Source organism: Lissotriton helveticus, chromosome 1_1 (genome assembly GCF_964261635.1).
Source record: "Lissotriton helveticus chromosome 1_1, aLisHel1.1, whole genome shotgun sequence".
Lineage (NCBI taxonomy): Eukaryota > Metazoa > Chordata > Amphibia > Caudata > Salamandridae > Lissotriton > Lissotriton helveticus.
Genome location: NC_136057.1, coordinates 1288207405 through 1288232229, shown reverse-complemented (window position 1 = coordinate 1288232229; position 24825 = coordinate 1288207405). Strand labels below are relative to the sequence as shown.

Here is a 24825-nt window from a genome sequence, read left to right as displayed (position 1 = left end):
CCAAAAGAATAGATTGAACCTGGAAAAGTACACTGGGGAGTACACTGGGGGTTTAGTGAGGGCAATTCGAGGTTTTTCTTTATGACCAATTTCCCCTGCCTTGAAAATGTACAACTTGCAAACCTTTGAAGCATCACTATATGGGGGGAGGTGGTACTTTGGGGCCATGTAAATGTTGATGATTGTGAATTAGTGGAGAACAGGTTTCTTCGCTCTCTAACCAACCTCCCAGTTAGCACACCACTTTTTTTTTTTAAACTTTATTCGTGAATGCATATTACCAACATAGTATACATAGTCATCCGAAATAGGTCATACATCACGGTTTTCAATTTTCTCCCCGTCTACTCCCTGTGTTTCCATCCGGTTTTACATACAGTAGTAGCATTCTCTGTGAACTTCAGGGGCAGTCCCTTCCCCTCCCACCCTCTCCCCAACTATCCCCCCCCACCCGTCCAACTTTGGTGCTTAATTTCTCCTGTCCATTCGGTCTACTCTCCCCAACGCTGTTCAATCTCCACAAGGAATTTGCAGTGAAACCTCTTCCCACCAACTCCCGGTCCTTTCAATGCCTTTCACGTGTCACCTTAGGTCCCCTAGGCCTCAGTGTGTTCAGGTGTCCTGTGATAAGGGCTGGTCAATACCCTCTAATGTCAGCAGCATAGTGTCCCAGTCCAGTGCCATCGGGATTTTCCGCCTCCCTTTATCTTCCTCCTGTCTAAGGGCAATACTCTCTGCCTTACCCCATTTTACTACGTCGCTTCGCCATGCCTCCACCCTGGGCGCTCTCGGGGACTTCCACTGCATTGTGATTTTCCTGATCGCTAGGAGAAGGGCCAAGTCTACAAATCTCAGCTTGGGTTTTAATGTCTTAGGGCGAGGCCGGGCCCCGATTAGGCAATACAATGCACTGTCCTCCACCTGGATCCGAGACACCTCCCGCAGTGTCTGACACACCTCTCCCCAGTACCCCCTTAACCGCGGGCATGACCATAGCATATGGAGGAAGTCCGCCTCGTCCGTCCCACAGCGCGGACACTGATGGGAGGCACTGGGGAACATCTTGTGTATCCTCTTCGGGGTGAGGTATGCCCTATGAAGGATCATGGCCTGGATGAATTTGAACTTCACGTTTCTGGAGACCCTCCGAGAGTGTTCCAATGCCACGCTCCAAGTCGTGTCAGTGAGTTCCTCCCCTGTATCTCGGGACCAGAGCTCCCGTAGTGTGTCGAGGGAGATTGCAGCGTGGGTTCTGATCCCGGTATACAGCCATCGCACCAGGTGTCCACCTGCCCCCATGTAGTGCATTAGGTGTACTAGTTCATGCTGCTGTGGGTGGGTGCGTTGTGGCGCCCAATTCGTCTTGATGTAGTGGGAGATCGTGGCATGGAGTAGGTAATTCCTGTCTGAGGTCCCAGTCACCTGCACAAAGGTGCGATGGTCGAGCAATAAGTCGTCTCCGAAGAAACTGCCCACTCCCTCAATCCCGCCAGTTAGCACACCACTTGTTCAGTTTCAGCTAGAGGTGGGTCAAAGATCCCTTGTCCTCAAAGCTGGCCTTAGACCCCTGTTGTATTAGAGATGGATATGAGCATCCCCAAAATTATTGTCATATCGGTGGGCCTAGAAGAAATTCTGACTGTACCCAGCGCTTTAAGGATTCCATGGTTCCAGTTCATTAAACATCGCCTCACTGAAATCGGCTGTAAGAACCTATGGTCTGCCCCTCAGAATGCTTGTGTGTTATCTAAATCTATGCTTAAGGGCATTTATTGGTCATAGAGGAAGAGATATGTAGGAACAGGAGGACGGACTCTCTCACCACAGCCTTTCTGGAGTTTAAAGATTTTTTTCTTTTGGAAGGCTACTTGGCTTGACCTATGGGTCAAGTCACTTTATGTGAAATTTCTAATTTGCACCTTGCCACTAAGCTCAATCAAGGCAAAATGGCTTCAATCTTGTGCCAAGCTTAATTTGTACTGTCCCTTTTGTCCCGAGGCATTAGAATCTATTGAGCACGTCCTTATTTTTTGTCCTATGTATCATGCATCTAGATGGAAGTGGATCTAGCCTTTATGCCGCAACCTGGGAATCAGGGACTACAAACCTGATTTTAGGATGTTAAGAACTGATAGATCAAAACCCTTTGTCTTTGCCCATTTTCTTTCCAATATGTGGCGGATACGCCAAAATAATTTAATTAAGCATTGGTTGGTTTGCCACTTTTAATCTGTAGGATCTCTTGGTCAAATGTGTTTTTATATTAGCTCATATGTGCTTGGAATTTTATTGATGATATCACATACACCTTATGAGCTCTGCTGCTATTAGGTTAATTTGTTGCTTCTTAAATTAACAATTGTTTTTAATTCCTGTTTGTTTTTTAACAGTTTTATCACACTTGCATGTCATTATTATTCTGAGCTTTTATGGCAAGTTGCCGAAATAAAGATTATGATGAAATGATTAATAGCCAAATGTAATACATTTATTACAAAGTGGAACAGTAACTGTACACAAGTAGATTTGCTCAGTGCAAGTTTACCTTTGTGAATAGGCCACATAAACGTCATTACGCCAAGTCCTAGTCTTCTTTGTCATAGTGGCGGTTACCAATACTCCCTGCCCTTTTTTAGTTCACCACAGTAGCAGGAAAGTTGCTTGGTAGTTCAGGACATCTGTTGGGGGCTCCAAGGAGTTGAAAGAGCTAAACTAGGATGTATTTAAAACATTGCTTTAGCTTTATGATCTAAATTATGTCTATTAAAGGAGGTACATCTCAGTTTGCATGCATTGGGATAGATGAGAGGAGTGAATGCGAAGACTGTGCGTCAAGCAGGTCATCTGTCAGCCTACAGTGGGGAGCAAAATAAATGACTATCCGCCGCTGCTTCTTACGTGTTGGCATCTTGTCTTTTTCTCATGTCAATTATTTTCAAAGTCCTCCAATCCAGCTGGCATTCATCCATATTTGAAGGCTCTCAAATGAAGTCCCCTGCTAAGTGGAAAATACATTGGCTTCCAAACCAGAGAGGACGGATTTGTGTCTCTGTAAGCCAGTTCTAAATACTAACAAGCCAATGGAGAGGGTTCAATAGCAGCCTGCCAGCTCATTAGCTTTCAGAGCTTTGAAGGGGGACCATGTTTCCTTCTCCATTTCATGTCCAGATGAGAAGATCCTCTACAATCCAACTCCTTCACACCACTGATAGTTCTGCTTCTATTAATGGAAACACTAGCACACACACTCACAACCCCAGAACGATCAGGGTCTGTCCGACCTGCTTCTGTTAAAGTCAGAGCCATTAACCACACATGGCTACCATCTTTTAGGGTAAGAGGTAATAATAGTTATTGATGCATTATTGGTTCAAAACGGTTATATTCCCATCTTCCCTCCAATCACAATTAGCAACTATATGACCTGTTATTCACAGAGAGCTGCAAAGTAAAAGCCATTTCACCAATAGATTTTTGATCCAAAACATTTTTCCACGTGTACCCTCTTCTCTTCCCCAGTTTGCATCAACATTTCTTTTAATTTTAACTCATTTCTGCCTTACTGGTTCAAGCTTTTTGTGCTGACTTACCATCCAGGACAATTTCCAGTACTTGCTGAATAGGCTGAACCGCGGCTTCGTGCAGAGGAAACCAGCCTCTCTCATCGGCTTCATCGAGAGCATAGCGGTGTTTCACCAAGATCTGCAGCTCAGATATTTCCCCTTAACAGAAGTAGAGAGGTCTCTCAATTTCACTGTGTTCCTTCTATCTATTGCCCACTAAATATTTGAGATGTCAGCTAACCTACCTTGTCTAACTGCAGCCACAATCTTTCTGTTGTCTTCACTGGCAGGAACAAACCTATGAAGCAGACAATGCAAAAAAGATCATTGTTAGACTTCTCACAGACCTTCAATACATACAAATGTCAAGGTTATGTTTTTAATACACTTAACATGGAAAAGCATGACTTGACTCGCAGCTTAATGCAAGATTCTAAACAATGTGATGAACATATATTTAACTATTATGGATATCTAGGATGTTTATTATTCAGAAAGGGCCCCTTTAGATAATACCTTTATATACAAATACTTTCTAAATATGTGTGCTGGTTCCACACATGACTGGGCAACAAAATGTTGGAAGAATTGTCTGACGTGAAGATTGTAAAGACCGGTTGGTCTTCACAATTCATCTGTTCCAAATATGGTGGTCTTTATTTGTGGAGTCTGTGATGTTCTGATGGAACTATAATTATTTTCATATTTGGATATAGCAACAGCAATCATGGTTAGGGAACACAATCCATCACTTTCGGGGCTTTGGTGGGGCGAGCTATGCTTCCAGGGATGGTTGGTCATCCACTAACAACTCTAGAGCAGCAACATAGAGCTAGGGCGACATGATCAATGTCAGACTATCAAGAAAACCAATACGTATGGAAATGAGTTTCATTCAGATTCTTTGTACGTAAATTTGCCTTATGTGTATATCTTGCAGCTTGTGATGGATATGTTCCTCCTCAACCTAAATTAGCCCCTGTAGTTAATCACACGTTCACATGGCTTTTAACGTAGTACCAGGCTACTGTGTAGAATGTGTTGTTGTTGTGTAGTGTGGAGCAATTTCATGTATCTATCAGTGGATTAAGTGGCACAAGATCTTCTAAACTCAAGCCTTGGGTAAGGCCTTTGAGTAGGCATGCAGTTCATGCAAACTGAGGGATGACAGGTCCACAATCACCCTGGGCCTGTTTCAGAACCCTCTCCACAGTCGGTATAAAGTCAAACCTTGAAATAATGTTCTGGGGAGAACACTTGGAGGAATTTACTTGCCAAATTGCTGATAGTTCACTAACAACCTGGTGCCATCCACTTCAAACAGGTCAATTGTTCCAAACAGATGAGCTTGATTTGTCAGCCCCAAGACAACAGTTAGCCTTGCTGGGGAATATCTTTGAGGTACAGAGGCGAGCGATAAACAATACTCTCTATTCAACCATGTTCCTTAGGATGACATGGACATTGCGTTCATCAGAGGAATCCTAGTATTCCTCCGTATATATGCTTAGGAAACTCATAGGTCCACACATTTTTCAAGTATTAGTTTATGCCTGAAGTCTTGAACAGTGCAAAATATCACCCCAGTTTTTTCGGTTATAATTATAAAGCACAGTCATTAATCCAAAGCAGCGGTGGGTCTATACAATAGAAAGACACATAAAACGAAAATACGCGACAGCAAAGGAAAACATGTGAAACACACTATTGGTTCATTATGAGGTTTCGGGTAATCTGCCTGGTAACCCCCAGAGTAACTGATACTGAGGGCATTAGTAACACTGGGGGAACAAGTTATAAGGGATTACAAGTAGGGCCCTGAGGCACCTCTTAGAAATGATGAATTTCCAAGGCAATCAGTAATTCTGGTTACAAGTACCCTGGTTAGTCCTCTGTTTGCTCTCAGCATTTCTCCCAGATACTTTAACTGGTTTGAACCAGTGGGATCTACAGGTGAAAAACACCAGACCCACTGTGGGACTCATATTTCTAATAGGACTTCAACTCTAGTAACTGGCTCCCTCAGAAATAAAGCACAACTCATAATCGTAATGCCATATTCACATAAAAATGATCAGTAAAGCAAAAAGTAAACAAGCATTTGCAATGCAATCGGCCTCACCTTTGGAACCCTATATGTATTTAGCTATGCAGCCCATTAGCCTAGGGGCTGAAACATCTACTGTTCTTCAACATGGAAAGGAAAGTAAGCACCAAGCTGTATGAGGTACGCCAGGTATGGGAACATATGGAGAGAAATATTGCCTTTCAGCGGGAAATGGTATAGTCCAAAGCTCTGTTTTTAATATAAAATCAGGGCCTTCGGTGGTCATATCACTGAAAATACAAGATTTGACAAAAAAATTGTCTACGGCGCTGGTGGAAGACAATTTCAATGGACTGGAATCTAGAGAATGCTAAAGTGATTCTGGTATTTTACTGACCTCTGCCGGTCATTTTCTATCAAGAAAGTTAAATAGAGGCAGTTGCCACAAAATTTTAAAAAAGAAAGTCCCTCAGCAGAAAGCAACTCTGGTCTTCTACTGAACTCTACTAGTCGTTTTCTATCAAGACAGTTAAATAGAGGCAGTTGAACAAGCATAAATCAATTCTGGTATTTTACTGACCTCTACTGGTTGTTTTCTATCAAGACAGTTAATAGAGGCAGTTGAACAGAAAAAAAGTCCCTAAGCGGAAGCAGACACGTCCTTAGGCTGATCTCCCGAGCCCACAAAGTTCATAGACATATAAGTATATACTAAAGTACATACAAAAGGTCTTGAATGCTCGACCTAAAAAGGGGCCCTTTAACTACAGCACGAAACAGCTACAGCTAGCTTGTGATGACAAATCTAGGTGGCGAATAAATCCTTGAAACCTTCTTGGAGGAATGAAAAGGCAGGATGGAGCAAATTTCGAAGCATTGAAACCTAGGAATGTCCAAGTGTTGTATCTTGCTTTTAGTGACTCTACCTGGGTTCAGAGAGACCAAAGAAAGGTTTGAGAGATATAAGTAATGAAGCACTTTAGTGCTATAGTGTCAGAAGTGAATCTGGAATTAAGGTGAAAACGTAAAAGATTACACATCAAGGCCAATATAGGAGAAATAATTTAATTAAACTTAAGAAATTGGACCCAAGCCTGTGGCTGGGGACTATCAGGCAGTTTTTCTGCTCATGACGGCCATGCTTGACATGGTACCGAGCAGGGAAATCTAGCAACACCACGCCCTAAACAGCTTGTGATGAATCTTACTGTGACCTGATGTCCCTGTGGTGGAAAGGTCATCAGAACAGAGGTCTCCATGCAGGGGCAGAGAATGCTCCATCACCCAAAGTCCAGGGCTTTCCTCTACTTTGATTAGAGTGGGGGGACCACAATTTTGGCGGGGCGAGAGCACTGGTGATTGTCAGTTGGACTCACGCTGTGCCAAACTCTAAATTAACCCTTTGGATATTTTACTTGGATCTGGCTAGATTTCCCTAATCTGATTATTTGACAACTGCTGCTCACTTTCTCCTGCTGTGCAAGAGGCCGCAATCAGAGGGTGACTACTTCTTAAAAGGAGGCACTAGTAATTACATGATTTCAATATGAGGTTTTAATGATCATAATTTTTTCAACCAAAGTGAAACTACGAGGTCAATGTTGGTACGTGAATTATTTGTTTTGGCTTGTTAGTTTATATTTACACACATTAATACGCATGTAGATTGACACAGATTCGTCACTGCCAGTAAAGGGGAGGGTCTGAGAGTGCTGGATTTTTTTTAACTTCTGCAATTGAGACTTTTTGTTGAGCAGCTCTAAATGTGGGCATGCACAGAAGGAGTTGCCACAATATCCTAGGGCGAAGTGAGAATATTCAGCAAACCCCACAACTTGTGGCAAGTGTGTTTGGCTAAATTTAAAACAGGATGAAATCATTCTAGGGTAATATTTTTGTACAGTCGGTATTTTGGAAGTGAAAGTTTTGTGTTTATATATTTTTAGTCTATTTTTTGACACCGATTTGCTATTTCTGTTAACTTCTTTTCCGGGAGGGAGTTGACACTTGAGCCTGCCATCACTGCTAGTTGTTCTGTTCCTGAACGCAGTCTATTTTCGTCTACAGCGTTCCTCCTTGGCCTTCTGCCCTGCTGCCCCTCCAGTCTATCCGCCTCTACCGCTGCTGGCCCTATGTATGTGCATTGTTATGTGTGTTGCTGGACACTCAGCTGTCAAGCACTTAAAACATTTAGCTGTGTGATTGTTTCCATTTGCCCCCTAGCTATTTTTAGGTTGTTGTATCTTAGTAGCAAAATTGTTTGTCAACTGGTAAGGCCCGCATTTCCCTAGTATTCTGTTTTACTTAATATGTCAACACAATAAATTCACGGCTGTTCCGCGTACAGTGGAAAATCTTGCAATTGTGACGCTCAGTACACGAGTTTGAAAAATATTTTGGAAGGTGACAACATTTGAAAAGGTTTTAAATGAGCCATACAGTGTAGAGAAGGACAGTCCTCTTTACCCAGCTAGACCTATCTATTTCTCTAGCAATCTCTAACATTAAGCAATCTAACATGTTGGTTTGTTTGATAATGTCACCTGGGGGTTTAAGATGTGTGTTAATTGTGACATCATTCACGGGATGGCCCCTTTAAGCTCCCAGGTGCCACAGAATGTTTCGTGAGTGTATTTCCATCTTTAAATTTGCTGATAACACAGGCCCTTGTGCCAGTTGGCAGCACTCGTAGTCACTAATTGTTGAAAGGCATTTCTTGCTGGATATGAACTGGGCCAAACTAGGAATCAAAACCAGTTTAGACAAAAACAAGTTATAATCAGCCTCACGTTGAACCCTGCTATGTGTGGCACCACAATAATGTTGTGAGGATATTGTATGACATAAATATAGTGCCCTAAATATTATTTACTAAACTATTGCCCAATTAGTGTTAATTATGGAAAATAGACATGTCAAAAGAAAATAGAAGTCATGTATATCACAGGATATTTCTGTATACAATATTCTACCATCGAATTGAGGGGAAGGCCCATGCCTCCCACAGAAAAATATTTAAAAAATGGGTTTAAATGTTTCAACTTGCAGCACAATATTTCAGATAAACTAGTTGAGTTCTTCGGGGCTGAATAATCTCAACCCATCTAGCACTAAAAGCAGCCCCACACCATTCAGCCCATCTGGAAGTGACTGAAAGGCCAGTGTTTCCATGCAAATGAAATGTGTACAATGGAACTGAAAACACTGCTTATTAAACCTCTCATCTACTGCCTGGATAATTAACTACTAGAGTAATTTTGTTGTACCGTGTCAGACTCTGTTTTTTTTTGTATTTTTCTCAAATGGGCCCAACAGTCGTGTACTGGTTGGCTACCATAACCCTATTTAACTTCAGATGACATACTACCCGCATTCGTCTGAAACAACGACTGATGTCCCTCAGCACAGAGGGGCCCTTTCGAAGCTACTAACTTTAGTATAAGGTCACCAGATTACTCTATGTCATTGGGACACCAGTTTTCCAGATACGGGCTTTCCTTTTTATCAATAATTGCTTTCAGCTGCGTTACTTCAATTGGCTCAATGGAGTCAAACTAATCCTTTCCTATTCGGATTGCATCGATGTGTTACAATAAATTCCAATGCTGGAACACTGGTGTCCCAGGGCCGTGGAGTCATCTTGTCACCCGTCTTTAGTATTCAAAGTGGGCCATGGCATATCCCCTGGCTACCTTGCTTAACTTACTACACCCCAAACAAATCTTCATTCTACTACCAAGAAACTATTGGTTAGCCTAAACCACCATTTGCAAAGTCCATGTTTTTACCTCTTTACCATCTTGGTCACCTATATTATTTCTACTGATCTGACCCTCACTGGGCGAACTTAGAACATTCTTGAAGTGCCCACTCATGCAGCCAGAACAAAAAAAAAAGGTTTAAGTAACGTTATAGTTAGGTGAAATACTCAGTAATAATGTAACGTTTTATACTCCAAAAACCACTCAAATTCACCACTTATAGTTCTCTCAAGTAACTATAACTTGTGCCCTGAGGTAACTATTACTCGCGCCACGCCATGCAGTTTTCTCATCAATAATTTCACTGCAAATGTTGCAGTGATATTATCAATGATGTCACAGAAGATATCATGAATGATGTAATAAGTGGGGTAATTAGCAGTGTGAGTTACAGTAAACTGAGGGCATGAGTTATACTTACTTGAGATAACTATAACTCATGAATTTCAGTGTTTTTGGAGTTTAAAATGTTACGTTGTTACTGAACATTTCACCTAACTATAACGTTACTTTAACCTATGTTTTTCCACTGAATTTCTAGTTTTTTTTTAATGTAAAGTAATGTTTAATTACCATATATAAATTCAACTACCCGCCACGCATTGGGGGGTTAGCCACAAGGCCCTGTGGCCAACCCCCCAAAGGCGTCCAATCCCACACTGCGCAGGGCCTTCGATCGTGCACTTTAGGTGACCAGGCCAGATCCGGTGGCCAGCACCCCCCATGCAGCCCCACACTATGCACGGCCGGGGGTTGGCCACATGGCCAGTAACCCTGGGCGTAGGACTGCACTACGCTCGCATAGTTTGCTTACTTTGCACAACTACGCGCTATGCAAATTGCACGTAGCACAGTGCAAAAACGCGTGGCGTAGCGGGCATTTTTTGCTTGCTCGCGGTCCTCAACGTCAAGTTGGCGACCATAAGCAAGCAAAATAACATCCCGGTGAGACTTTTTCCTCGTTTGCGATCAGCAACATCAAATTGCCGATCGCGAGTGTGGAAAATAAACCTCCCGGCGAGATTCTCAACGCGGGAAGGTCAGGTTTCTCATTGCGAGTGGTCGCGTATGCTTGCGACCGCTCGCGATGGGAAACAACCAGTCTGCGTTGAGAAAGCTGCAGACCGCTTGCACTGTGCGCGATGCGGTTTGCAATGATTGCACAGTGCGGAAAAGCATCCGGCACTGTGCAATCAGTGCGAACAGCATTTTGCACAGTGAACTACGGCGGATGGTCTTTTCGTCTGCCGTGGACCCCCCAGCCATAATAATATGGAAGGGGGTCATTCTGGCACGGATGGCGGGCGGATCGCCCCCGCCAGGCCGGCGGTGGCTACCGCCGGCCTGGCAGGGGCAATTCGCCCACCATCCTAATGGGGCCCATAGTCTTTAGCACCATACAACTCCCTTACACAAAAAAAACAATACCACTGACATAATCATTTAGAGCCACCTAATTGTATTACCCTCCCTTCCATCTGTAGTTTTAATTCTGGTATTCTCAACAACTGTTCATGGGAAAAACCCCAAAATGGAGACTAGAGCCAGGACTGCCTGTTTCTGCATTCAAATACATTAGTGAGTTTAGACAAAAGAATGAAACAACACATCCTACTCTCGACCCCCATCATGCACTAAAAAAGACCCTGTGACTACCCATTTTAATCACATTCCTTATTAGTTCTTAAGCATTTATCTACTTAAATGTAGTTATTATATTAATCCAGAGCAAATAATTAATGACAACCACAATCATTGTGCACTCAGGCTCTGTATTTAATCCAGAACCTTGACTCCCAATGTTCTATCACTTGACTGGCAAATATATCACCCTTTAATACTAACATCTCATAGAAAGAAGAAGCCATCTGACCAGCTGGCCCACCCCTACAACTGCTTCCTGTGCCCGTGCAGACAAAATATTTTTCCTGGAAGATTCAACACCGTAGTAGTTAAACCCTCTCATTTATTTAAAATTTATTTAAAATTGTGAGTCTCCTGAGGCGGAAGCCGGGAGTGAGCCCTGATTTTTAAAAACTTTGTTGTGTGATACTTTGCCTTTTAAATCACTTACCCCGTGCACTGAAACAGCGGACTTAGCGCTGCCACGAACACTTCATTTTCGCCATCACTGAGAGCGAGGCGCCACGGCGGACACGCCCACCTCAGCTGGCCACGCCCCCTTCTGATCACTATAAGGTGCGCGCGGCTGGAAGCGCGTCACTTTAAAATTGTGAGTCTCCTGAGGCGGAAGCCGGGAGTGAGCCCTGATTTTTAAAAACTTTGTTGTGTGATACTTTGCCTTTTAAATCACTTACCCCGTGCACTGAAACAGCGGACTTAGCGCTGCCACGAACACTTCATTTTCGCCATCACTGAGGGCGAGGCGCCACGGCGGACACGCCCACCTCAGCTGGCCACGCCCCCTTCTGATCACTATAAGGTGCGCGCGGCTGGAAGCGCGTCACTTTAAAATTGTGAGTCTCCTGAGGCGGAAGCCGGGAGTGAGCCCTGATTTTTAAAAACTTTGTTGTGTGATACTTTGCCTTTTAAATCACTTACCCCGTGCACTGAAACAGCGGACTTAGCGCTGCCACGAACACTTCATTTTCGCCATCACTGAGGGCGAGGCGCCACGGCGGACACGCCCACCTCAGCTGGCCACGCCCCCTTCTGATCACTATAAGGTGCGCGCGGCTGGAAGCGCGTCACTTTAAAATTGTGAGTCTCCTGAGGCGGAAGCCGGGAGTGAGCCCTGATTTTTAAAAACTTTGTTGTGTGATACTTTGCCTTTTAAATCACTTACCCCGTGCACTGAAACAGCGGACTTAGCGCTGCCACGAACACTTCATTTTCGCCATCACTGAGGGCGAGGCGCCACGGCGGACACGCCCACCTCAGCTGGCCACGCCCCCTTCTGATCACTATAAGGTGCGCGCGGCTGGAAGCGCGTCACTTTAAAATTGTGAGTCTCCTGAGGCGGAAGCCGGGAGTGAGCCCTGATTTTTAAAAACTTTGTTGTGTGATACTTTGCCTTTTAAATCACTTACCCCGTGCACTGAAACAGCGGACTTAGCGCTGCCACGAACACTTCATTTTCGCCATCACTGAGGGCGAGGCGCCACGGCGGACACGCCCACCTCAGCTGGCCACGCCCCCTTCTGATCACTATAAGGTGCGCGCGGCTGGAAGCGCGTCACTTTAAAATTGTGAGTCTCCTGAGGCGGAAGCCGGGAGTGAGCCCTGATTTTTAAAAACTTTGTTGTGTGATACTTTGCCTTTTAAATCACTTACCCCGTGCACTGAAACAGCGGACATAGCGCTGCCACGAACACTTCATTTTCGCCATCACTGAGGGCGAGGCGCCACGGCGGACACGCCCACCTCAGCTGGCCACGCCCCCTTATGATCACTATAAGGTGCGCGCGGCTGGAAGCGCGTCACTTTAAAATTGTGAGTCTCCTGAGGCGGAAGCCGGGAGTGAGCCCTGATTTTTAAAAACTTTGTTGTGTGATACTTTGCCTTTTAAATCACTTACCCCGTGCACTGAAACAGCGGACTTAGCGCTGCCACGAACACTTCATTTTCGCCATCACTGAGGGCGAGGCGCCACGGCGGACACGCCCACCTCAGCTGGCCACGCCCCCTTCTGATCACTATAAGGTGCGCGCGGCTGGAAGCGCGTCACTTTAAAATTGTGAGTCTCCTGAGGCGGAAGCCGGGAGTGAGCCCTGATTTTTAAAAACTTTGTTGTGTGATACTTTGCCTTTTAAATCACTTACCCCGTGCACTGAAACAGCGGACTTAGCGCTGCCACGAACACTTCATTTTCGCCATCACTGAGGGCGAGGCGCCACGGCGGACACGCCCACCTCAGCTGGCCACGCCCCCTTAACGCTTCCCTTTACAGACATTAAATATGTGTCTTGCTAGGAAGCGCAGCGGACGGGCGCAGCGGGCGCGCCGTCAGCGCGCCGAAGGCGCGCCAAAGGCAAGCCCGTCTGGGCCCGTCCGGGCCTGGACCGGGCCCAGGGCCATACCCCCTGCCTCTTCCACTAGCCCCGTCCGTACGTGTTGGACCAACACCCAACTACACCTACTTAATCCTCGCTCGTGCTCGACCAGCACGCGCTGCATCCCAAACGATCTAGAATCCGCTCATTTCCTTTGCCCACAATGCAAATTCACCCTTCCGCCCTGCCTACCTGGTCCCTCTCCTCGGCCCCCGTCACAGCTATCCTTTTCTGATCAGCCTACCCTGAAAGCTGGTTTGATTAATTGCCGCTCTCTCCCCCGTCATGCTAATGACATCTGGATGTCCATCTCCTCAGATGAATGGGATATTCTTTTTCTCACCGAGTCTTGGATTACTGACTCCTCCTCTCCGGATATCTACCTGGCTATTCCCCCAGGCTACGATATAAAATGCTTGAATCGGGCTGGCGGTAAATCTGGAGGCGGCCTAGCCGTCATTCTTAAAACCCACCTCCAGCTGACCTTTACCAAACTCACTAATATTGGTATAATTGAAGCCATGTACTTTTCCGTCTCCCACTCCTCGGCAGTTATCCTGGCTGGCACTCTAGTTTACAATCCCCCTACCGCCACCTCCCTCTCTCTCACTGCCCTTCTTCACCAACTGGCTGATTTATCTCTCAAACACCAATATTTCATCGTCCTGGGCGATTTTAACCTCCACGTAGACAACTCGCCCTGCGTGAAGGCTAATAATCTGCTGGAAACTATGGATAGTCTGAATCTTAAACAATTAGTTGCTGGTCCCACTCATGTGGCTGGTCACACCCTTGACCTTATATTCGCTAACTTCTCAAATATCACTGTCCTCCCTCCCCTCCCCCTTACCTGGACTGACCATTACCTCATCTCCTTCTCTCTTGCCATCGGACGTAAAACTGCCCCTCTGGCTCCTAGGAAGGAGTTGGGAAGAAAGTGGCATAAGGTTACTTGTGCTACCCTGGACCCGGTATTCCACTTTGAGACAGAGTACCTCTCCTCTGACATAGATGAAAATGTCCTTAGGCTGAATGCTGCTCTCATCAATGCGATTGACTCCATCGCCCCCCCAGAAAATCATCACCTCCACTAGATCTCGACCCTCTGCCCCCTGGTTCACTACCCCTCTCCGGGAGGAGAAAAGCAGATGTAAAGCTCTTGAACGTAAGTGGAGACTAAACTACGATCTCGAAGCCAAACTAGTATACAAATCTGCCCTGAAAAAATTCCGTAAACAAAAAAAGATCGCTATGAAAGATCACTTTGCCTCTCAAATCACCAAGGCCAATAACTCATCAAAAACCCTCTTCAGCATTGTTAAAGATTTCATTAATCCTCCGGCCAGGGCTCCTCAGAACACCATGAGTCAGGCTCTTTGCGAAGGACTCGCAGACTTTTTCCTCGAAAAGATCAATAAACTCTGTGTCTCCTTCCCCAAAGGGCCAGCCCCCATGTCTCCCTCCACTAGTCCTCCTGAGTTTCCGTCCTTTCTTTCTTTTAATAAGCTCAACCAGGAGGATGCTATCAGGTTACTTACCCTTTGCAAATCCGGCGCCCCCTCCGATCCTGTACCCGCGAAACTTATGGGAGAACTGGCGCCTTCTCTAGCCTGCTCCTTCCTCTCCATTTGGAATGCCTCCCTACACCACGGCTTCTTCCCTACCACCTGGAAGGAGGCCTTGGTGATCCCCATTCTAAAAAAAGCGGACGCAGATCCCTCTGTTTTTTCTAATTATCGCCCTATCTCCCTCCTCCCTAAACCCGCTAAAGTCCTGGAAAAAGCCGTGCAGCTGCAACTTACGGAATATCTAGAAACCCACTCTCTGCTGCATGGATCTCAATCCGGATTTAGAGCCGGATTTAGCACCGAGACGGCTTTGCTGGAGGTTTCCGAAACAATTCGGGAGTGTGTGGACAGGGGCGAGGAGGCCATGTTGGTCCTCCTCGACCTGTCCGCAGCTTTCGATACGGTCTCCCACCCTATCCTCCTTGATCGACTTAAACAGATAGGCATTGGTGGCACTGCCTTCAACTGGATCAAGTCCTTCCTCTCGACAAGAAGTCAGAGGGTACTGTTGCGACCCTTCAAGTCAGAAAACAAACCTCTGTCATGCGGGGTGCCACAGGGTTCTGCCCTCAGCCCCCTGTTTTTTAATGTTTATCTTGCCCCATTGGCCGACGTTGTGGAGTCCTACGGAGTCAGGGTGGTCTCTTACGCTGACGACACTCAGTTGGTGTTTTCTTTCAGGGACCACTCTGACTCCGCATTCGCCAACTTCCGCCAATGTCTCACCAACATCAGTATCTGGATGACCGCCAATCACCTCAGACTGAATGCAGACAAAACGGAGGTACTGTTTTTCAATCAGAGAGCGTCCATCCCCTCCTCTTGGTGGTGGCCCACGGCGCTGGATCCTGCCCCATCCCCCGTTCACTCGGCTCGGAATCTGGGTTTCCAGTTTGACGACTCCCTGTCATGTAAAACTCAGGTTAATAAAGTTACCTCTGCTTGTTTCCTGAAGTTGCGCATGATCAGAAAAATCCTTCCCTACCTCCCCCTGGATTCCCGCCGTACTGTTTGCCAAGCCCTCATCACGTCCCACCTGGACTATGCTAACAGCCTCTATGCAGGTGCCCCCCAGTACTTGGTAGACCGGCTGCAGATTATCCAGAACGCTGCAGCCAGACTGATTGGCAACATCCCCTACCGCCAATCTGTTTCTGCCTATCGGAGGGAACTCCACTGGCTTCCAGTGGCCAGCCGCATCCAGTTCAAAGTCCTCACCCTCACCTATCGAGCCGTTAACGACTGCGGACCTAACTACCTGAAAAAACGTGTCTCGATATCCCGCTCCACTAGATCCTTGAGATCCAATGACCTTCGCCTCCTGATCTCGCCCCGTTTTAAATTATCTAGAATGGGTGGCAGAGGGTTCAGTGTCATCGCTGCCAAGCTGTGGAACTCCCTACCAATCGAGCTGAGATTCTGTTCTTCCGAATCCATCTTCCGAGCCAAACTCAAAACCTGGCTCTTCTCCGGACTCTGAATCGCTCTCCAGCTCTTTCTTGCTACTCGCCCTATTCCACCTGGGAGGCTCAGGATTTTAGCGCCGGGACACCCCTTCGGGGGTAGCTGCGCGCTCTATAAACTACATAAAAAATAAATAAATAAAATAAATTTATATGCTACAGTAGCATTAGCATTTATTTCAGCAGTATACATCAGCTGAGCATGATAGATAGAATTGGTGAGTAGCATGAATCAAATTTGGCAGATGAGGAGTTTGTCCAAAGTTACTCAAAAAGTAAATAGAACAAACAGTAAATACAATACTATCTATCTAACAAACAGTAAATACAATACTATCTATCTATCTTTACACCATAGCATTCTGCTCACGGCATGTGTCAAGCAGAACCTGCTATGCGTGCATACACTACTTCCCTTCACCAAGGAAATAGATGCCGCAGGCCAGATCTGATGCATAACAAGTGTTGCTTTTCTTTCATTATTCCTGTTAAAATACGAATCCAGGGCATTTCGGCTCACCGGCTCGAGCCTTCATCGCAGATGGGCGTAGTTCCCAACATAACGTGTTTTAATGCAAAAGTGCATTCGTGCAAAATAAAACTGGAAAACCATTCTTCTCTGTGTAGTCTTTCCTCCTATGTTATTAAGTACAATTCATCTCAGCGAATAAAATCATTTAAATTCGTGGTCACAAGTGCAAAATACACTCATTATAGCAAATGTTTTAATTCATTATTGCCATCCTTTGATGACGTTTGTTTTCCCTCCAAATATTTCCCATAACCCAGACAAGAATATAATGTGCTTGATTCCACACTTCAGATCTTCACTCAAAACCCTCTGGGTGCAATTGTGTTTCCTCCCATAGGGTCTGATTTATATTTCCTTTTTAAATCCTAGTGGGCAAGCTATCCACATTAATGCTTCAGTTCCCAAGCAAACCTTTACCCTTGAATACAGGGGTAATAATGGTATCCTCATACTCCTCCTCCTTTGGATGACACCAACTTCTCATTTGTAATTCCATTTTATCATATTCCACAACTTGCTCCCTATATACCTTAGTTTTTATCACCCTAGTGGGCGGATGTCTTGGCTAGAGGGAAAAACATCATCCAATCTTTCACAAACCCTGTTTAGGAGGGGAAACTTAGCATCAAACAAAGAACCGAGAACAAAAAAGTAAAAAGTAAAGTCCACATTTGTAAAGCGCACAATCACCCGTAAGGGTCTCTAGGCGCTGGGGGGCCGTCGGGAAGATTAAGCGAGCTATTGCCCAGAGTCACATGGTGCTGGGCTGACCTGCCGCCGGAGCCGGGGATCGAACCGTGGTGAAAGAAATGGATAATTTCATGTGATCAATTTAAAAAGACGATTAACCGTCAATCATATCGCTATTTCAGTGGTTCAGGGGGCTGTTGAAAAGGGAAACCCCAACCAGGTCTCAGTCCAATACTCACCCAAATGTACCACTAGTTCCTCACTCACATTGGGGCCACCTGGCTCCAGGGTCTCCAGATTGATAATTTATTCAGACTCCAATTTATGCAGCCTCAAACATTTTTCCCCTTCCCTCTGATGCTTACTAACCTTGTCTAGGCCATAGTATTTCATATGTGCTCAGACTTTCTTGAAAATGACGACCCACTGGATATTTGGGATTGTTATTGTTCATGGCCATCCTATGTTCTAGGGTGCGTTTACGTTTTTTTAACTTGGAAGGCCATATTGCTTATATATCTCTTACAGCAGGCACATTCTTTGCAATATACAACATGATCTGTCCTGCAGGAAATGTATTTTCTGATCTCGTAGGGTTTCTTTTGAAGTGGGACATCATAAAACATTACATGCTTTGCAGTTATTACATGGATAGAACACCATAGGCTCTCCACCTAGCCACCAGCTCTATTTACCTGATTTAAAAATACTTCAGACCACTATGTCCTTAATGTTTGTACTCCTGCGGTATGTGTTGTTGGGAGATCCCCCGCCATATTCCTTGACTTCTTCTTCCCTTCTAGAATCTCCTAATTTCATTACAAGACCGGAGGCTACCATTATGCAAATACTTTTATTTGCTGCCCCATGCAGCCCTTTAAAGAATACTATTACATCACAATAAAATAGAACTTTAACAGATAGCAACTAGGATGAGCAGGCTCCTATCTTCCTCTTTTGTTCGCTGCTCTGACACAGATAAGCACTATTTTTCTAGCATACCATCTTCACTTATTTATAGAAGATTTTGATATGTTTTAGATGGATTTTGCTATTATTGCTATTTCTAAATAACTAATGTTTACTCGTTTGTTCAATTAATTAAGCTTGTGGTAATATCATTTATTCAATTATTAGATTTTATCACTCCCCAGTCCAATTTACGGACGGGATTAGGTTTCCTCATTCCTGTTTTCCCTCGATCGATATATTTATGGTAAGTATTCCAGTGCTTTGTAACGATAAGCGTTATGTGTAATTGTGCTCCTTTGCTCTGAACTCTTATGCCTCGATGACATTTAGAGCGCTTCGCTTGTTTTAAAAAAAAAAAAATTTTAAAAAAGGGAGAAATTCAAACGCCGACAAATATTTTTGATTCCCCGCGTCTCCTGGCAACGTAGAGACGCGGGTGTTTGCCGGCTTTCCCTCGAGCCCTACGCATGACCATTGTACCTTTCTGAAAGCCTCACGCGTCTCCAAGCAACTGGCTGGGAGACGCGGAGACGCAATGACAAGGAGAGACGTGTGCCTGCCTCGCGCTTTAACACGCGATAGAGATTTGCGGAAATACGCGCATTATCTCCATGGTTACAGCTTTCTCAAATGAGACTGTAATGGAGACGAGCATACGGAGCCTCTTACTAACCGAAGATATTAACAACATTTTAGTATATATTAACGATCGAAAATTGAATGAATATCGCCACCTACTGGCCTTTACCAAGATCAACACAGGAATTTCTGTATGAAAATCGACAAGGGAGTTTCTTACTTTAAGATAAGTGGAAAACTCGAACTTTTAAGAGTATCCTTTCCTTAAATTCATTTCAAGGGTACTTTCTCCAACCTTGGGAAGGGACGAAGGGCTGCTACGCCTTCCCTCCCTTCTCAATGATTCAGAGATTGTTGTGGAAAGTGAGACTCGAATCATGCAACATAATTCTGGTGACTCCTTTTTGGAAATCCCAAGTATGGTTCCCCAGTGTAATGGAATTGGCAGTAGACTTCCCATGGTTAATCCCTTCTTGTCCAGGCCTACTACAAGGCCCAGACGGAGAAGAACATCCTTTAGTCTTGGAGGGGAAAATGAACCTTCTTGTTTGGAGGATATCAGGGATTCAGGAAGATATTCTGAACTTTCGGGAGAAGCTAAAAGCTTACTGGAAGAATCATGGGCCCCTGGGACCAAAAAGAGATACAGAGGAATATGGAACAAATGGTCTGGTTGGTGCCTTGAAAGGGATTTGGATCCCGTTCAATGTCCTTTACAATATGTAGCTAATTACCTCGCTCATCTTTTTGAGTCAGGTCTTTCTTTTAGAACCATCAACTGTTACAGGTCAGCTATCTCTTCAGGTCATTGTTTGATTAATAACCTTGCTATCGGAAGTAATCCACTAATCAAGAGGGTCATGAAGGGTATTAGACTTAGGAGACCTCCTAGAGCTCGCTATGAATCTCTTTGGGATGTTAATCTTATTTTTAACCTTTTCATGTCTTGGCCTGTTAATCAGTTACTTTCCCTCAAAAGAATTTCAATGAAATTAGCAACCCTATTGTGTTTAATATCCTTCAGGAGGGTGTCTGATATTAAAGCTCTTGATCTTTCCTACAGATTTTATTCTTCTGAAGGTGTTCATTTCGATATTTGGAAAAGAACGAAAACGATGTCAGAATCTATCTTCTATCCCTTCTTTCATGAATGTGAAAAATTATGTGTTGTTAATTGCATGAAATGTTATGAAAATAAGATTTCAGTTTTTAGACCTCCAGGATGTGATCAACTTCTTTTATCTTTTGTTAGACCTTTTAAACCAGTGTCATCAGCAACCTTAGCGAGATGGATACGCTTGATTATGCATGAAGCAGGTGTAGATCTGTCTAGGTTTGGTGCTCACTCTTCTAGAGGTGCAATGGCTAGAAAAGTCTTTTGGGCTGGAGGTTCTCTGCCCGAAATACTTAAAGCTGCAGATTGGTCTAATGCAAGTACCTTCTCTAAGTTCTACTTGAGACCGATAGAACATGTTAGCGGTGCAGTTTTGCGTGGCTTTAAACATGCATAATGGTAGCCTCCGGTCTTGTAATGAAATGTCGATTCTCCAATTAACATGAAGAGAGAATCTTGATTTCATTAAAGACATACGGAGGCTAACATTATCCCACCCTCCTCTCCCTGAGAGGTTTGGGTTGTTTGATGTCATTTTTCTTATATATCTGAAAATGTGATTATTGCCTCTTGCCTTTTTCACTATATGATATTTTTTTGTTCCTTCTCAGATAACAATCTTAAGGAATAATTGTTTCGATGGAATTTCTTCACTGTACTTCTGTGTCATCGCAGCCCAAGAGGAAGATAGGAGCCTGCTCATCCTAGTTGCTATCTGTTAAAGTTCTATTTTATTGTGATGTAATAGTATTCTTTAAAGGGCTGCATGGGGCAGCAAATAAAAGTATTTGCATAATGTTAGCCTCCGTATGTCTTTAATGAAATCAAGATTCTCTCTTCATGTTAATTGGAGAATCGACATTTCCAGCTAAGATGTTGGCTACCTTCCTACACTCCATGTTAAAGATTATAATGACGATGATTCTCTTCAGGTTTCCCAAGGGTGTTACTTCTGGCTTCTCGGGCCCACAGAGTAATCCTTCTCTGTCCGACAAATTAATATTTCCATTTCCATTGCCTTTAATAGGACCCTACTGTGGTATCCCCTGGCCCTAAATATTTACAGTGAATCCCTTTGGGCCTCCTTGAACTTTTCATCTGTGCTGCAATTTCTTCTCAGCCTCACCACTCCCCATAGGAGATGTTCCATTTAATGTCATTCGAATGGCTGCTAAGGGCATGTGACACTGTGTTCCCTGCTACCTCCTTCCTAAAAAGGGAAGTTACTAACCCCTCTTCTACAACCCCTATATGTATGTTTAGGAAGTCAATATCTGTTGTTCTGTAAGTCATGGTGAACCACAGAATGAAATTGCTCTCATTCAGACAGTCTCGAAACGTATACAATTCCTCATCAGTCTCTTACCAGATCAAAAACCGATTGTCTATATGATGATGTTTTCCAGGAACCCCTCCATTTGGGAGTCCATGAACTCCTGTCCCTCCCACGCGCCCATAACCAAATTGGTATAGCTTGGGGCAAAACAGGCAGTCCTCTGGCCCTGTCTATACATGACAACATTGAATAGAAAACAATTCTCATCTAGGCAGAACTTGATCATGTTGATAAGCATTCTTTTATGTTCAAATAGGGTCAAAAGTCTTTCTCTAAAATAATTTTCTACTGCCTTCAAACCATCATTATGACTATTGCTCGTGTACAGTGATTGTACATCCAATGTCACCAGTGTGTATGTTAGTTCCAAGGGAAGATGGTTAATTTTCTTCAGGCAATCCATGCTGTCTCATAGGAATGATGGTAAAGTCTCTATGAATGGGAATAAGAACTGTTCTATATATACAGATGTCTTTTCCAGGAGGCTCCCAATTGTGGATATAATTGGATGCTATTATATTTACAAGGGAGAGGAGCCATGTGGCCCCCTCCTATTTAAAATAACTAAGGTCCTGTAGGATGGGGTCCCCAGGGCCTAATGAGGCTCAGGGAGGAGGGCCATCCTCCCTTTAAAATATATATCGGCTGGGGGATGGAGTTCCCGGGGCTATATTAGGCTTGGGGGGGTTGTCACGTGGCCCCCCTCCTCCTTAAGATAAAACCCATGGTGGATGAGGTCCCTAGTGACAGGTGCTGTGGCCAACCCTTGCTGCGCATGGCCAAAGGCCATGTGCAGCATGAGGTTGGCTGCCTCTGGAGGGGCTGGTAATGCTGGGCGTAGTTTGCATAGTAGCTCTACGTGTAGCTACGCGAAGTGCACTTTGCCGCTTTTCCGCTTTTCCGCACCGGTCGCCTTGCCACCGGGCGGAAAAGGGTTCCATATGGTGGCGGTGTCTATCAGACACCGCCAGCCATATTAGAATGGGCATTTTTCAATGCCTTTCGGAAAGGCATGCGGAGTCTGCTTTGGGGGCCCATTGCGGGCCCCCAGGGAAGGGTGGGGGTGCACATAACGGGGTACCTATGGTACCCCCCGCATTTCAAAGAACAACGTGGCAGGCACCGCGCGGTGCCTGTCACGTTGTGCTTTGAAATGCACAACATGTATTTTTATCATTGCGCACCGCCCGCCACAATGTTAAAAATACAGGATGCGCCTGCCACTGTGGCGGGCGCATCCTAATTTACCCCATGGGACTCCCGCCCTAATGGCAGGCAGTTCCTTTCTACGATGAAATGGCGGGCGGACAAAGTCCGCCCGTCATCCTAATGGGCCACTTAATATTGCTTTCTGGCTTATCTACCTTTTGTTAAGTTATGGTGGGTGGAAAAGACGTAGGGCATTGAGCGCACCACATAGAGAAATTGAGCAGATCATAAGTAGCATTTCCTAAAGTGACCTTCATGGCAGAGCATCAACAGCTTTGAATTAGCCTTCCAGAGGCATCTCCCTTTCAGCTGTACAGGTGATGCAGCACCGCGGTAAAAATCCAACAGGAAAACAGGTAATCAGCTGTTGACGTGACCAGCAGGGCCAAGTGCAGCCAACTGAAAACATGGAAGAAAACAAAAGCACCGCAGCCAATAGGAGAGTGAGAGCTGAATAGTGCAGCCCGTGTCTGCTCAGGATTTGTGAAGTCTCACGTGCTGGGTCACAAAGCACTCAATGTGCACCTGTTCAGTGCCTGCGATTGAGATAGAGAAAGGACAATTGACTTGACCAGAAGGATACCATCAGCAAACAGAGCCATGTGGTAGAGACAAAGTCCAGTATTGTAGCTACCAAAGAACGTATGATAAGACAAAGGGGGTGCAAAGGTAGCTGCAGCCTAGCTTAATGCTGTTTATGTGGACCAATTGGTCAGGTTACACATAAGACCTATATGTGCAACTTTCACAAACGTTGATTAAGATAGCGATCGGATGCTCGGGCAGTGGGAGTACTTGATCAATTAAAAGCAGAAAACACAGCCAGGGGGATCTCAGGCCTACAAAAAAAACAGGAAGCTGGATGTTGTCTACACACGGCCATACAGCATTAAGAACCCCAAATCTCTCTTTGCTCATTTGCTGTGCCTCTGCCGACGGTTTTAAATATCACAAAGCACTCCACATTACTGATAGTACCAAAAAGATTTGGCGAAACAGGGCTAATAAAGATAAATTCCATAGACACCTAGATATCGTAACTGTAAATGAGCTTCAAAAGAGGTAATTCCTACAAATTGCTACAAATTAAAGTAAATGGGTGGTTAAAATAGCATATCATTAAACTCAGGGCACCTCCAAACAGGAACAGCGGTATCACTTAAACCTTTGCTAAAGAAGGGAAGGCTGGTTGATGACACACAACTCAACATGTACATGAAGAAAGCTACTACTGTTGAATGCAGAACTCTTCAGTGAAACTCAATGGCCTACCTACCCTATGAACAGAGGCTACATTTCTACTTTTCGTGAACATTTACCTTTCTTGATATCGAGACGATGCTGGTGTATATGGGAAAATAGAGTCCTCAATGTTTCGCTGAATCTCGTAAGAAGCAAGCAGCTCTTCATCTGCCTCATCCATTTTAGTCACTGAGTTATGGAGCTAATTAATGGAAAAAAGAAAGATTCATGTGCCGTCATTGAATATTAGAGAATAGATGTAGTCGAAGAACATTAGCAGAAAGGTTATCGGATAATATTCAAATAATAATACTTACATAGAAGTCATTAATTGTAGACAACCATTAACCCAGGACATTTGTTTTTCCAAGATGGAGAAGTCTGTTGGTTTCTCAATACAATAATTGCCAGATCATCATGAATGTATTGCAGTGTTTCCCAAATTGTGGATCATGACCAACTGGTAGGTCGCAAGCGCATTTTTGGTGGGTTGAGAAAGTCCTGGTCTATGTGAAGTAATATTTCAAATGATTGCCCTATTTGTGCCCCAATGTAAAGGTGCTGAACAATGTCCCCATGTCTTGTTTTAAAACACACCTTTGCAAGTATGCCTAAGCAATAAAATGTCTGTATTTGTTGGTGCTATTGTTCTTCAAATTCACAAAACCATTTCAAAATACAATAGGCTCACTATATATGAGCATACCTAACAATACCACTTGTGTATGACTTCACA

General features: G+C 44.5%; 1 protein-coding gene across 1 annotated transcript in view; it reads right to left on the bottom strand.

Annotated features, from left to right (window-relative positions):
• Positions 1-24287, bottom strand: part of ASB15 (ankyrin repeat and SOCS box containing 15) — a 105934-nt gene extending 81647 nt beyond the window's left edge. Inside the window, exons 1-3 of the mRNA XM_078680902.1 lie at positions 24167-24287; positions 3809-3861; positions 3591-3722 (exon numbers count right to left, since the gene is read on the bottom strand). Coding sequence (XP_078537028.1) covers positions 3591-3722; positions 3809-3861; positions 24167-24270 — 289 coding nt within the window. The 5' untranslated portion in view covers positions 24271-24287. The remainder of the gene's footprint in view (positions 1-3590; positions 3723-3808; positions 3862-24166) is intronic.
• Positions 24288-24825: the final 538 nt, after the last annotated feature.